The sequence below is a fragment of the Sesamum indicum genome, linkage group LG1, assembly GCF_000512975.1.
Source record: "Sesamum indicum cultivar Zhongzhi No. 13 linkage group LG1, S_indicum_v1.0, whole genome shotgun sequence".
Lineage (NCBI taxonomy): Eukaryota > Viridiplantae > Streptophyta > Magnoliopsida > Lamiales > Pedaliaceae > Sesamum > Sesamum indicum.
The window spans coordinates 13,222,323-13,234,812 of record NC_026145.1 but is presented as its reverse complement, the minus strand read 5'-3'; the positions used below and the strand labels follow the sequence as shown (position 1 = coordinate 13,234,812).

Below are 12,490 nucleotides of genomic sequence, written 5' to 3'. Positions count from 1 at the left end.
GACTCACATGAATTTATTTTAAAAATGACTAAATCTTCTAAATAACTAGATAATTCTTAATATCCTCATAATAAAATTAATTTAACTTGCATCTATTATTTTTATTTAAAATAAGAATATCCAAACATCCACTCAGCGTCTTTGACCATTACCGTTCCTATTATACATATTTGAATTTATCATATAAAAGTACATATATTTATTATGTGATTAGTATAAAAGTTAAAATGAATTATAATCACGTGGTTAGCTTGATTATATTTGGTATTTAGTAGTTCAGTGCCCTCAAATTTGATTTAGATATAATAAAAATAAATCATCAATATTATTTTAAAATTATTAATCAAATGGATACAAATATGGCGACTAATATTATGTTTTTTATATTTTTTATACTCGTTGATTGTTCTTGATATAACTATATTGAATTGAATCGAAAAATCAATACACCAAAATAATGTATCGAATAATGAATCAAATTTCTCAAGACTTGTCTAAGATAATGTATCATAAATTTACAGCAACATGAAATCGATTGATATAATTTACGTATCATTTTTTACTTACAGGGATATAATTTAATTATCTCTTATTTTTATTTTTATTTTTTTGAAAAATAGTAAAATACACAAGAGCAGCGAGATGATTATGCAATAAATATATATAATATAAATTATTAAAATATTTAAATGATTAAATTTTCATAAGGAAACACTCTATGTGTCAACCATTTACTCACAAGACCATTCATAAAGCTAAATCTATTACATGGAAGTATGTCAAATGAAAGAATATTCATAGACGATTTGTTAGAATATATAGATAAAAAGTAGACTTACCATTGACTAACAAAGTTTTGGTCCAAATGATTTTATCCTATTTTTTAGTTTCATTTTGATTTTACATACCAAGTTTTTGGTAAAAGCTAAAATATTGGTTATTTATTTTTAAAAAAATGTACTTTTACATTATTGTATATTCAATAATTGGGAGCCAACGATTTTATTTTACAAGAAGATATATTTAAAATAAATTTTAAATTATAAATGTCTGGAATATGACAAACAATAATTATACATGCAATATGGGATGTGATCGATGTATATGATGCAAAATATTGTCCGTATTGAATTTGTGATGCTTATAATTTTGGTCTGAAATGACGTAAATGAATATGGAATGCGTGACAATCAATATTGCATTGACACAGACAATGATATGGCACGGACATGGTGATATAAAAAATGTAGAAAAATTACGACATGACAAGGCACTGATACAGTTATGTAATATATATTTTATTTTATATATTCTTAATTTCTCAAAAAATTAGAATATGCAATATAAACAATATCAAGATAAAATATAAGATGCGCATGTTCTACATCTATACTTTTAATCAAATGTGGCTTCAAAAATATACATAAAGAGTTCATTTTAAAATGTATGCAATGAAAAATATTTAATATTTAAATTAATTAAACCATCTTGACCATCTCCCAAATTTTTAGTAATTTATTCTCAAAGCTTTTAGTTAAGATTAGTGACTTGATTCTTTTTATTTTTTATCAGTCATATTTTTTTTAAATAAAATAGCCTAAAACCTTTTCAAATTATAAAAAAAAATTCAAAATGTGTCTAGAACGTGACGGACACTCGTGTCCTCTTTAATCTTTTTTTTTTTTTTAAATTTTCGAACATGTGATCAATGTGTTCGATACTTGTTCGAGGCATGTCTGATGAGTGTCGGTGTCCGACACGTGTCTAACACTGTACCAAATAATTTTTCGGAGTATCCGTATATTATGAGTGACAGCATTATCGATTCCTTACACGAGAGACTTGAGAATGAGATAATAGTTTTATTTATCCAAACAACATCAAATGATGCAAAATGAGACACAATCCATGTCTTTGTGGTATGAAACATTGTCCTCTCATGCCTCATAATTTTATTACGAGAAAATGTTTCACTAAAACAAGTAATTTTGGAATTTATAAACAATTCAAACTATTCATTTACAAGTATATGATATGTTTGCAAACATCACACAATAAATTCAACATATGAAAATAAGTCAAATTTGATATATTGACAATTAAAATAAAATAAAATTTTAATTCCTTATCTATACTATATAAAAAAAGAATTTTATTTTCATTTACAAATAACGTTTATTTATATAGGGACACCAATTTTTTAAATGACAAAAAATATCCATAAAAATTTTCAATCATCCTTATTCAAATTCTTCTTCTCATCTATATGATTATATTATCTATTTATATTAATATGAAAGTTTCACGCACATCAATTTTTTTGTGACGATAATATCCCTAAATTAATTTTATTTATTCATTTATTAATATAATATATTGGTTGATATATCTTGTTTTTATATATAATATACTTTAAAGTATAAATAATTATTTATGGTAAATTACATTTTGCCGTTCGAATTACGCATATTTTTATACTTTGCATTTTTTTTTTGATAAATTACCATCTCAACTTTATAAAAATTTTGCCATATATGCCCATCTTATTGTTGTTTTTTTTGCCGGAAGAATATCAAATGCTCTGCATATATGAAAAATATTACATCATATAAATATTAAATATCACATGTGCACCACATGTGAGGTTTTTTTGATAAAAAATTTGATTGAAAAATAAATAACAAAATGCAAAATCTTATAAAATCGATATAATAAGTTGACAAAAAAAAATATCGATGTCAAAATGTAAAAATAATTATAATTTGAATGACAAAATATAATTAACTTAATTATTTATTGAATTAATTACATTCTACACCCTGAACTATGTATTTTTTTTTATTTAACCCTATCATTCAGAAGTGTAAATACACTTTTTACATAAATCAAGAGTATAAAATATATTTAACCCTTATTCATTATGTAAATACAGAGACGATATGCCGTAACCACTAGTGTTATTAAAAATTAAGACCTCCGCACTCACCTGCCCCCACCAAAAAACGCAGACGCCACGTGGCGTCTCGTCATTTGATGTCGTCAAGTCACGACAAGACCATAAGCAAATCGCCGCATATTCACAAATGGGTCCCACCATTTCACACATGGCAGCCCATCAACCGCTATATAGGAGAAGCTCTCTATGTTCTCTCCCGTATTCTCCCACACCCAACATCAATGCGTATCTCCCAAAGATTTCGCCAAAGAGACAAATTTCACTGCCAATTTTCCTCTCAATAAATTTATTTCCATTCAATTTAATTCGTTTATTCTCTTGCAAAACATAGATTTTGACGGAAAACGAAGGGATTCTTTCTTAGGTTCTTCAAGAATTACCGGATTTTTCTGCCAACTTTTCTCAGTCTCACAATTGTAAGAACCGCTGAATTTACATTGCCCAAAAAGGAAAAAGAAAGAGAGCAACTCTGTAGAATTTCTACCCTTCTTTTCTGTTTTTTATAAATCCCACTTTTGGGCTTGTAATTTGGTTTGCATTTCAAGAATCAGGATCGTTTCAAGCCAAAATCTATGTAGCTTCAAAACCCAGATTGAAATTCGGCAGAACTGTGGTTAACAGGAGGTGTTCGTCGTACCTTTTGATCACGACTGGTATTTCCTTTTTGGGTCAGCAAGAAAAAGAGAATCTGAAGCTCCAAATATGGCGAGGAGATCGAACGATGGGGCCGCTGTAATGCTGACGCCGGGGACCAGCGAGAGGATCAATGCGTTGTTTTCTCTACGTGTGTGGAGGAGTTTATGGCTGTTAATCAACGCATGTTTCTTGATTTTGCTGCTCCCGTTTCGCGGGAGGCGGAGAAGCGTGGTGGCGTCGGAGTTGGCGGAGAAAGGTGGTGGTGGGAAAGAAGAGAAGCCCTCGGCAGCACCTGCGAAGGTGGTGAGAGTTCCAGCGGCCATGGCGCCGAGGAAGAGCGCGGTGGACAAGGAGGTGGCGGCGCGGCGGGCCTTGGCAGTGAAGAGGGTGGTGGAGGATAATGATGGAGGAGATAATAACAATACAGTGAGGGAGTTTTCTCTTTTTGTTTCTTCCAGAGGTGATTCCATTTTTACGCAATCATGGACCCCTGTTAAAGTTAAAGTCAGGTAAATTCTTCCTTTTTCTATATGTTTTTCTTGAATTACTTCTGTAATTTGGGTTGTCCCAAAACTAACTATTTTGTTTTATTTTTTAATTCAATGAAGAGGGTTTTCTTGAATATTTTCAAAGCTTGGTTCTGTTCATAGATTTTATGCTTTTTGGTGCCCTGTAACGTAGAGAAAGGAACTATTTTCTGTTCTGAATTCTACAGTATTTTCCCGTAGTATTATAACAGCATCAGATTATAGTTAATCTTCTGTGTTTGTGGGTACACTAATTTTTACTGTTTATTGGATCATGAATTTGTGCCAGAAAATTGACAACAATTAGGACCAGAAGTTTTTGCTCTGATGAAATGGTTGTTTCACGCTGCATTTACGAACGGACCTAATGAATTTTACGTTCTTGCCATGGTTTTTTCTTCATTTGTTGCAGTAGTTGATTGTTACTACTACTAGCTAAATATGCTTTTGTATTCCTCTTGTTTTCATCCGTTGTTAAAGCTTTTGAATGTGCTGTAAGCTATAACATTGATGAAGCTTGTTTTGTCGACATAATTTAAATTGATGTTGTTGGTCATTTTTAGCCACAACCGAATATATCCAGACATGGAGGATTTTCAAATTTGAAATTAACAGAATATTCCCACATGATAATTGAAAGCATCTTGTTTTTGAGCGCCTACTAATTGGACCGTATCCCAAGAGTTGTAAAAACGCAAGCAGCTTTTGTTAGGATTACCGTTCTTTTTGTTATTTGGAATAAGGATTATTCTGTGACAGGGCATGGAGGCTGGGGGAAAGATAAGATAAAAGGAATATATTTAGTATTTCTAGTTAAGATTTCTGCAATTGTCATTGTCTCCAATTGCCAGTTGCCATCCAAGAATTCTGCTTTTTGCGGGGTTTGAATTATTTCTTATGATGCATTCAATTTCAAAGTTCCTCATGAAAACATCTTTCGTTTCTAAGGGTAAGTTTGCGCCAACATAGAAATCAAATGGAAAAGGGACTTAATCTTATTTCTTCTTAATCAACTGACGCAATAATAGATTGTGTTGAACTGTCGATTTAAGATGAGTTGCTTTGCTTCAAGTGATGAAACCATCGGCTTGATAACTATATATTTTTGAAACATAAGATGCACTGCGTCCTCCGCTGTTTTGAGTTTCTGGTTGATCTTTAGGAAGTAAAGTAATTCAATATAGATCTGGAAATTAGACTACACTGTTTTCTTATGGTACTTCACATATTATGAATATTTCTTGCTAAGAGCTGTCAATGCCATTTCAACTTTGAGACTTTCAAAATTCTTCAATGTAGTTGCATTGGATAGAAAGGCTAGCTCGTTCAGTAAAAATTGAGTCTGCAACCAATAAAATCGTCTAATGCACAAATAGGGGTTATTGCACCAATGTTTCTTGCAAATCTTCTTATCATCCTCAAACTTCTAATTACCGAACCCGACAACCAAAGAAGAAAAGAAAGGGAAAGCATTGGGGTGTTTCATGAGCTTAATTTGAGTATTTTAAACTATATTAGTGGCACATGTACAATTGCTTTGGTTTGTGAAAGATTTTTATTTCTTGTTTCAATTATGGTGACGATTGCATTAGACTTTTGGGGAAGTCAAGTGATTAATTTGATTGATTAGTTTCGACATCTCTTGTTGGGTTCTCTTCAACATAGCTTTATGATATCATTCAGCCGAGACAAGGTTATTTACAGCAAGGGTGCTTGCTGCATTACATTCTTTTATCTCAGGCTATTCTTAGTTTGAAATCTTCCAGTCCACATTTCAGGATTACAATTTGATTGTATCTGTTTTCTGATGTGCAGGGGAGTGGTTGTTCTCTTGCATGGCCTGAATGAACACAGGTCTGTATGCTGCAATGCAGATCCTGTAATTTTTATTTGGTTGTGTTTTTTCCTTTCTGAGATCGTCCACTTCTTTTAACATTCAGCGGGAGATATAATGATTTCGCCAAGAAACTGAATGCAAATGGCATCAAGGTTTATGGAATGGATTGGATCGGTAAGTTGAAAAATTCTACATACGACGTCATCTTTATTATTTTCAGAAATAATAGTAGCCATACGAAATATTGTGAATTTCCTTTTCCCCCGTTCTTTTCCTTCGGCTTTAGAGATGAGAAAATAGCATGTTATTCAAGTATCCATACAGTTTGTAAGTTGTTTCATGGTTCTTTATTTTGTAATTACCTAGTAGAGGGACAGAAGAAGAAAACTGGTAAAGGCGGACACGACTCTAATCCATATTTTGTGTTGTTAAAATTAACTACTCTTGTGTCTTACTGGAGAAAATATCTAGTGGTAACGGACCAGTTATGCTTTACAAACTCAACAACTGTACAACAACCTGTTTTGTTTTTTTTCTGGCCGGTATTCAACTGCATGAGGCAGACCCGGTAAGTGGTAGGATGTACTAACTCGGCATCTCTTGAGAATAATTCTTCATATTTAATGTAACAGGAAAACAAAACCATAGCTTCTTTATGAACTCTTTTACATTATGTTAGTGTTTTAAGCCTTAAAGCTATTCATTAATTTCGTCCAGTACCTGTTAGAAAGCATGGAATGCACGTTGAACGGTAGAGAGAAACTTCATGTAATGAGTCGGAGCATTTTCACAGCTTACAATGAGAACTATCTTATAGAGCTCCTATCTTCAATTTTATTTTATTTTTTAAATTTATTCCTACGATATTTTCCGACAGATCCTCTCTGTAACCTCGTCTTTACCTTATTGCAGGACATGGTGGAAGTGATGGGCTGCATGCATATGTTCATTCTCTTGATTATGCTGTTAACGACATGGTATGGTCTTTCGATCCTCACAACTCAGTCCAAAACAATTTCATGCTGAATAGATACTACATGCAGGACTTTGCGTTGACTTTTGCACTTGTATTGTGCTTAGAAAATGTTTCTCGGCAAGGTTTTAGCTGAAAATCCAGGAGTTCCCTGCTTTTGTTTCGGACATTCAACTGGTGGAGCTATAGTCTTGAAGGTAATATTAGATTAGATCACCAATCATTCGAATTTTGTAACTTAATGTTTGTAATCTAGTCGTTTGATCAACGCCATTTGTTAATGACGTTTCTCTTGCCATAACAGGCAGCTCTTGATCCAAAAGTGCGGCAAAGTGTAGCTGGAGTGGTGTTGACTTCACCTGCCGTTGGAGTTCAGCCATCCCATCCAATTTTTGCTGTAAGAATCTTCTCTCCTAATCTTCCATATTTTGAGTATCCATATACGTTATTTCACAACGACCCCTTCGCGAACCAATGTAGTTACTAATTATACGCCTCCTGTTGTTGAAATTGTAGAAGCCCCCCCTCTTAAGTTTTCTTTGTTAAAAAGGAACTTACAGTTAACTCCCTTCTAATATCAGATATCTAAAATACTTACACCCCTGTTTCTGTATATTAAATTTATACATTTTACATAACTTAAAGTTCCTCGATTACAGGTGCTCGCCCCAGTTTTCTCCTTCTTGTTGCCGAGATTCCAAGTAAGCGCCGCAAACAAAAGGGGGTCTGTCGTCTCAAGAGATCCAGAGGCACTGGTGGCGAAGTATTCAGACCCATTAGTGTTTACCGGATCCATAAGGGTAAGAACAGGCTACGAAATTCTTCGAATCACCACCTACTTGCAGCAGAACTTGACCCGGTTGACAACACCGTTTCTGGTCCTCCATGGCACGGCTGATTCCGTCACCGACCCCGAAGCCTCCCAGAAGCTCCACGAGGAGGCTTCCTCGACCGACAAGACGATCAAGCTATATGAAGGACTGTTGCATGATCTGCTCTTTGAACCTGAAAAGGAAGAAGTCATGGACAATATCATTGCATGGTTGATCAGCAGACTGTGAAGGTTCATAGAGGGTTTAAGTAGGCAATGGATCAGTTTGTCTTGAAAATAAGATGGTGCTTATTTAATTTGGGACATGATGCAGTTCATGAAAAACTTGAGATCATCAAACTTTGTGGTATGTGTATGTTTTGGTTGCCGTTGGATTTTTCTGCCACATCTTCTACTCCATTCAACATATACACACACCATGTATATAAAATATTTTCCTATATAAATACATGATGTTATCTTTATACACATAGTGTGTGTATGTTTAACGGAGTAGAAGATGAGATAGAGTTTGCAATAGAAAATCCGGTCCGATTTTGGTTGGTGTAGGCATTTTCATCCAATGTATTTGTACCCACATAGATTACCAGTTGTTGAATCATTGAATTATATATAAATGATATTATCATATATTGATTCAACAGCTCACAATTTACATATGAGGATATCAAAATTTCCAAATTTGAACCTAGACTTCAAGAATTGGCTAACAAGGGGAATATAAAAAGATGGGCTCTTATTTTTTTAAAAACCATCAAAATAATAAATAAAAAAAATAATCTACCTGGGCAGTGAGACTTAATATTAAAATAATTAAAAACCCTCAATAATATTATTTGACAGATGATGGATGAATTAATTAAGCCTGCTAGGGTTAATCTTAGTGGTAAAATTGAAATCCCAAAAATTCTTGGAGTTTGAATTTTATGAAAAATATGATTGTCAGTCATAGTACAGTAGTTGTTCATAAGTAACTATCGACTATTAAATAATTATTTATGATTCACACATTTAATAGCTAACGGTTATGTTAAATAATACTTTTAGTCCTATAAGATATGAAGTTCAACGCTTTTATTCATCAATTTTACAAAATTTTTAAAATGATTCAAAAAATTGAAAAAACTCAACACGTGCAATGAGTGTAAGTTAGCTATTCGTATAACTGATGGACACGTACATTATACATGTTCTTGTTGTTTATTTTCTGACTGAAGCTTGAACATAAGACTAAATGTATCAAACTTTCTCATTTTTAAAACGATTTTAACAATCTCATAAAGCATGTCATTTGATACAATTTCAAAAATTTCGTAAAATAAAAGACAAAGTCTTCAACTCTTTATATAATGGGATTAATGTATAATTTCGACGAGCTTATTTATAAAAGTGTAAAAATTAATTTTTTTTATCCCCACCAAACACTTTAATTTTAACTTTCTTTTCTCCATTTTGAACTTATGTTATCAAACACTTAATGTATGATTGCTTAGCCTATAATTTTTGGCAATGTATTCCCACGTAAAAATAGAAGTTATTGCAAGTAGATCTTAATGACTGGTGATTAGAGTTTCTGATATAAGTAAGACTAATTACGATTATCCTATCATTAATTAAATATTCTCCTAATGGAAGTAGAAAAAATACCTACGAAAAAGAAGCACGTTTTTTTCTTCTGCTACAATCATCCGTCGTCGAATGCGACTCCTCATCACATAAAAGGCGCATCGATAATTGAGACTGAAATTAGATGAGTTTTTCCTTTTATTTATTTATTTACATATATCTATATATATATATTTAATTGATTTCTTGTTCGGACAAGCAAACCCATTAAAATCAACAATTATTCAACACTCAGGTGACTTTCTATAGAAGCCAGTTTTCTCCAAAATCTCCAAACCCTCATCGATTTTCTCTCACAAGAAAAGGGTTTCTTTTTTGTTTTACTAATCCAGCATTAGGGATTATTTTTGGGAGAATCCACTCGAGTTCACTCGCATTTGTCGATGGATTTCCAGAGCAAGAAACTCATTAACGACCCAAACGGTCACGATAATTCCTCGCTCTCCGCTGTTTATGATTTTTCTTTTTTACCATTTTGTGTCTGCATTTTGGTTTTCTTGAACTTTTTCCTTGAATTTTTTTTTTTCGGGGTTTTCTTGGATGGGGTTTTGTTTTTGGGAGAGGTGGGAGTGGTGTGCATTTGATGCATGCACTGCACTCGAATTTTAGTCGGCCTTGACTTTTTTGTTTCTGTTGCAAAAGGGAATTTTCGCGGATGATGCTCCATTTGTACTTTTTATTGGGGAATGGCAAGGGTTTTAGTTTTTTATTTTATTTTCGTAAATGTCTTTGTCCGGTTGATGTTTATCTGGAATTGGGATTTGGATTGTATGTTATTCATGTTGTTTAGTACGTGATTGCTATGCTGTACATCGTGGTTTAAGAGTTGTAGTTTACTCGGCAGGAGGATAACCAGCCGAACTTACTGAATACTTGTGTAGATAACTATGATTCTACTGGAACTTTGTCTTTCTTCGTCTTCTCTTTTCTTTTTTTATTGTTATTTTTAATTGTTGGGATGAGGCCTTCTAGGGTGCAAGATTTTGCTTATTTAGCATCATGAGTCATGATATTAATGAGATCTGCATGTTATTCATTATGCCCCACCATGCATGTCCGACTTTCTCAACACGTTTCTAAATGCATTTCCAAAGCTGAATTTATGTACTCTGGTTGCAGATGTTGTGACTGAGTTCATTGAGGGTCTGGTGGAAACTTATCCTGGGTTGCAGTATTTGGATGGTTTTCCTGATGTAATGATATGAACTACTTTATTTTCATGCTTCAGTTCATGCATCACTGTCTTTTATATGTGTTGCTTCCATCTAACAGCATTTTATGTAGGTCAAAGTTGTGTTACGCGCTGATGTTCCTGGCGGAACATACGACAAAGTAGCCGTTATCTCAGGTCCGAGGCATCATTGATTTCTTTGTTTCCATTCTCTGTTATAGTGCTCAATTACCAATATTGCATGCTGAGCATGAGGTGGGCCATATATGCTTCCCCTGTTTTAGCCAGTATAGTAGAAAGCCTCTATGTCTATACTTGATCTTAGTACTAATAGTTATTCTACACATGAAGAGATGACCATACCTATTTTGTCCTATTATCGTTGTTGTGGTTGATTGTAGCCATCATATTAGAATCTTTCTAACCTTGACTTTTCAGATACAATTAAAAGAATATAGTTGTCCATACTAAACGGTTCCATTGTCTCAGCGGCGTAACGACAAGTAAATTTGGTCCTTTCTGATTTCTATATGTTGTTGGACATTTTGACAAACTAACAAGATGATGTTTCGCTATCAGAATTAAATGCTGTTGATAAGAACTCTTAGTTGACTGTAAAGAGTTCTAGTTTGATTAGAATTGTATAAGAACTCTGATAAACCTTATGAAAGTTGCTTAACATACAGGAGGCGGAAGTGGTCATGAGCCTGCTCATGCTGGATTTGTTGGAGAAGGAATGCTGACAGCAGCAATCTGTGGGGATGTTTTTGCCTCTCCTCCTGTTGACTCCATTCTTGCAGTATGTAGACTTCTAATCACACTAATTGATAACATCATGGTTTCATTAATTTTAGTTAATTTCCTTCTTGATATTTCCTTAGTTGATCAAAACTAAATTCTTGCATCAGGGCATCCGAGCTGTGACTGGTCCTCCGGGATGCCTCCTCATTGTCAAGGTATCTTTGATTGTGATTTTGATAAAATTAACCTTTTCTCTTCCCAATGTACTACTACTTTTGTTCATAACATATGCTCATTTTATTCTTGTAGTTGTGCACCTCACTACTTTCAAAATGTGGAATCAGGCTGCTTGTAGTCTTTTTCTGTCAAAATTATTATAATAATTGCATGTACCTTCATGACGGCATGTTGATTTGGTTAATCACAGAATTACACTGGTGATCGCTTGAACTTTGGTTTGGCAGCTGAACAGGCAAAATCTGAAGGTTATAAAGTGGAGGTATGCCTTTTTTATGTGACCCAGATGATATACTAAAATTAAAATTTAGCTAATAAATGGGCTTACAACAATTTGTGCTAACAGATGGTAATTGTTGGTGATGACTGTGCTCTACCACCTCCAAGAGGCATTGCTGGAAGAAGAGGTTTAGCTGGAACCATTCTTGTTCATAAGGTTGGTTCAGTGTCTTCCTCCATCCTGCAGTGTGTTCTTTTATCCCACAGGATTGAATATGTGCTTCTCATACCTTTGTTTTATTTCGGACCAACCGCTTTTGCAGACTTTGTCGATTTCTTCTTGTTCTCCACGAATTTATTTGTTAAATCAGAAATTTCTGCATTCATGTGTTGCAAAATAGATTTTTAAACAGCAATGAAGGTATGCATACACATGCAATTTTTTTTCCTGATATGTTATTCAACTACTTTTGTTTTAAATTTCAAAGGTAACCTCAGTTATTGAAAAGAAGCATCATATTTCTCCTCATTTTTTTTTTCATCTTGTCATTGTGGTCTCAATAAATTGCATTCTAATGCTGTAAGATTGAAATGAATCCTATGAACTATAAGAAATTATATATGCTCATGTTCCTAATTTATTGAACAGTCATAATAAGAGTACAGTAATTTGTTAAACAGTAAAATAAATCACGCCAATGTTCTAGATTAACATGCTAAAATATTCATGTAAAT

General features: G+C 33.3%; 2 protein-coding genes across 2 annotated transcripts in view; both read left to right on the top strand.

Moving 5' to 3' along the window:
* Positions 3,149-8,342, top strand: LOC105165804 (monoacylglycerol lipase). Its single transcript, XM_011084949.2, has 7 exons — positions 3,149-4,101; positions 5,935-5,973; positions 6,060-6,130; positions 6,869-6,933; positions 7,037-7,126; positions 7,234-7,326; positions 7,589-8,342. The coding sequence occupies exons 1-7, from the start codon at positions 3,659-3,661 to the stop codon at positions 7,988-7,990; spliced, it is 1,203 nt and encodes a 400-aa protein (XP_011083251.1). The 5' UTR covers positions 3,149-3,658; the 3' UTR covers positions 7,991-8,342.
* LOC105165796 (putative 3,4-dihydroxy-2-butanone kinase) overlaps positions 9,582-12,490 on the top strand; it is a gene marked incomplete in the record, with an annotated part of 9,351 nt that continues 6,442 nt past the window's right edge. The window contains 7 exon segments of the mRNA XM_011084935.2: positions 9,582-9,810; positions 10,507-10,580; positions 10,672-10,735; positions 11,245-11,357; positions 11,467-11,514; positions 11,727-11,798; positions 11,883-11,972. Of these exon segments, the coding sequence (XP_011083237.1) occupies positions 9,771-9,810; positions 10,507-10,580; positions 10,672-10,735; positions 11,245-11,357; positions 11,467-11,514; positions 11,727-11,798; positions 11,883-11,972 (501 nt within the window).

Excerpts from the sequence above, each read along its gene's own strand:
- LOC105165804 (XM_011084949.2), top strand. The coding sequence starts at position 3,659 with ATGGCGAGGAGATCGAACGATGGGGCCGCTGTAATGCTGACGCCGGGG. Across the intron at positions 4,102-5,934 it reads CCTGTTAAAGTTAAAGTCAG|GGGAGTGGTTGTTCTCTTGC; the intron begins GTAAATTCTTCC and ends TCTGATGTGCAG. Across the intron at positions 6,131-6,868 it reads TTATGGAATGGATTGGATCG|GACATGGTGGAAGTGATGGG; the intron begins GTAAGTTGAAAA and ends ACCTTATTGCAG.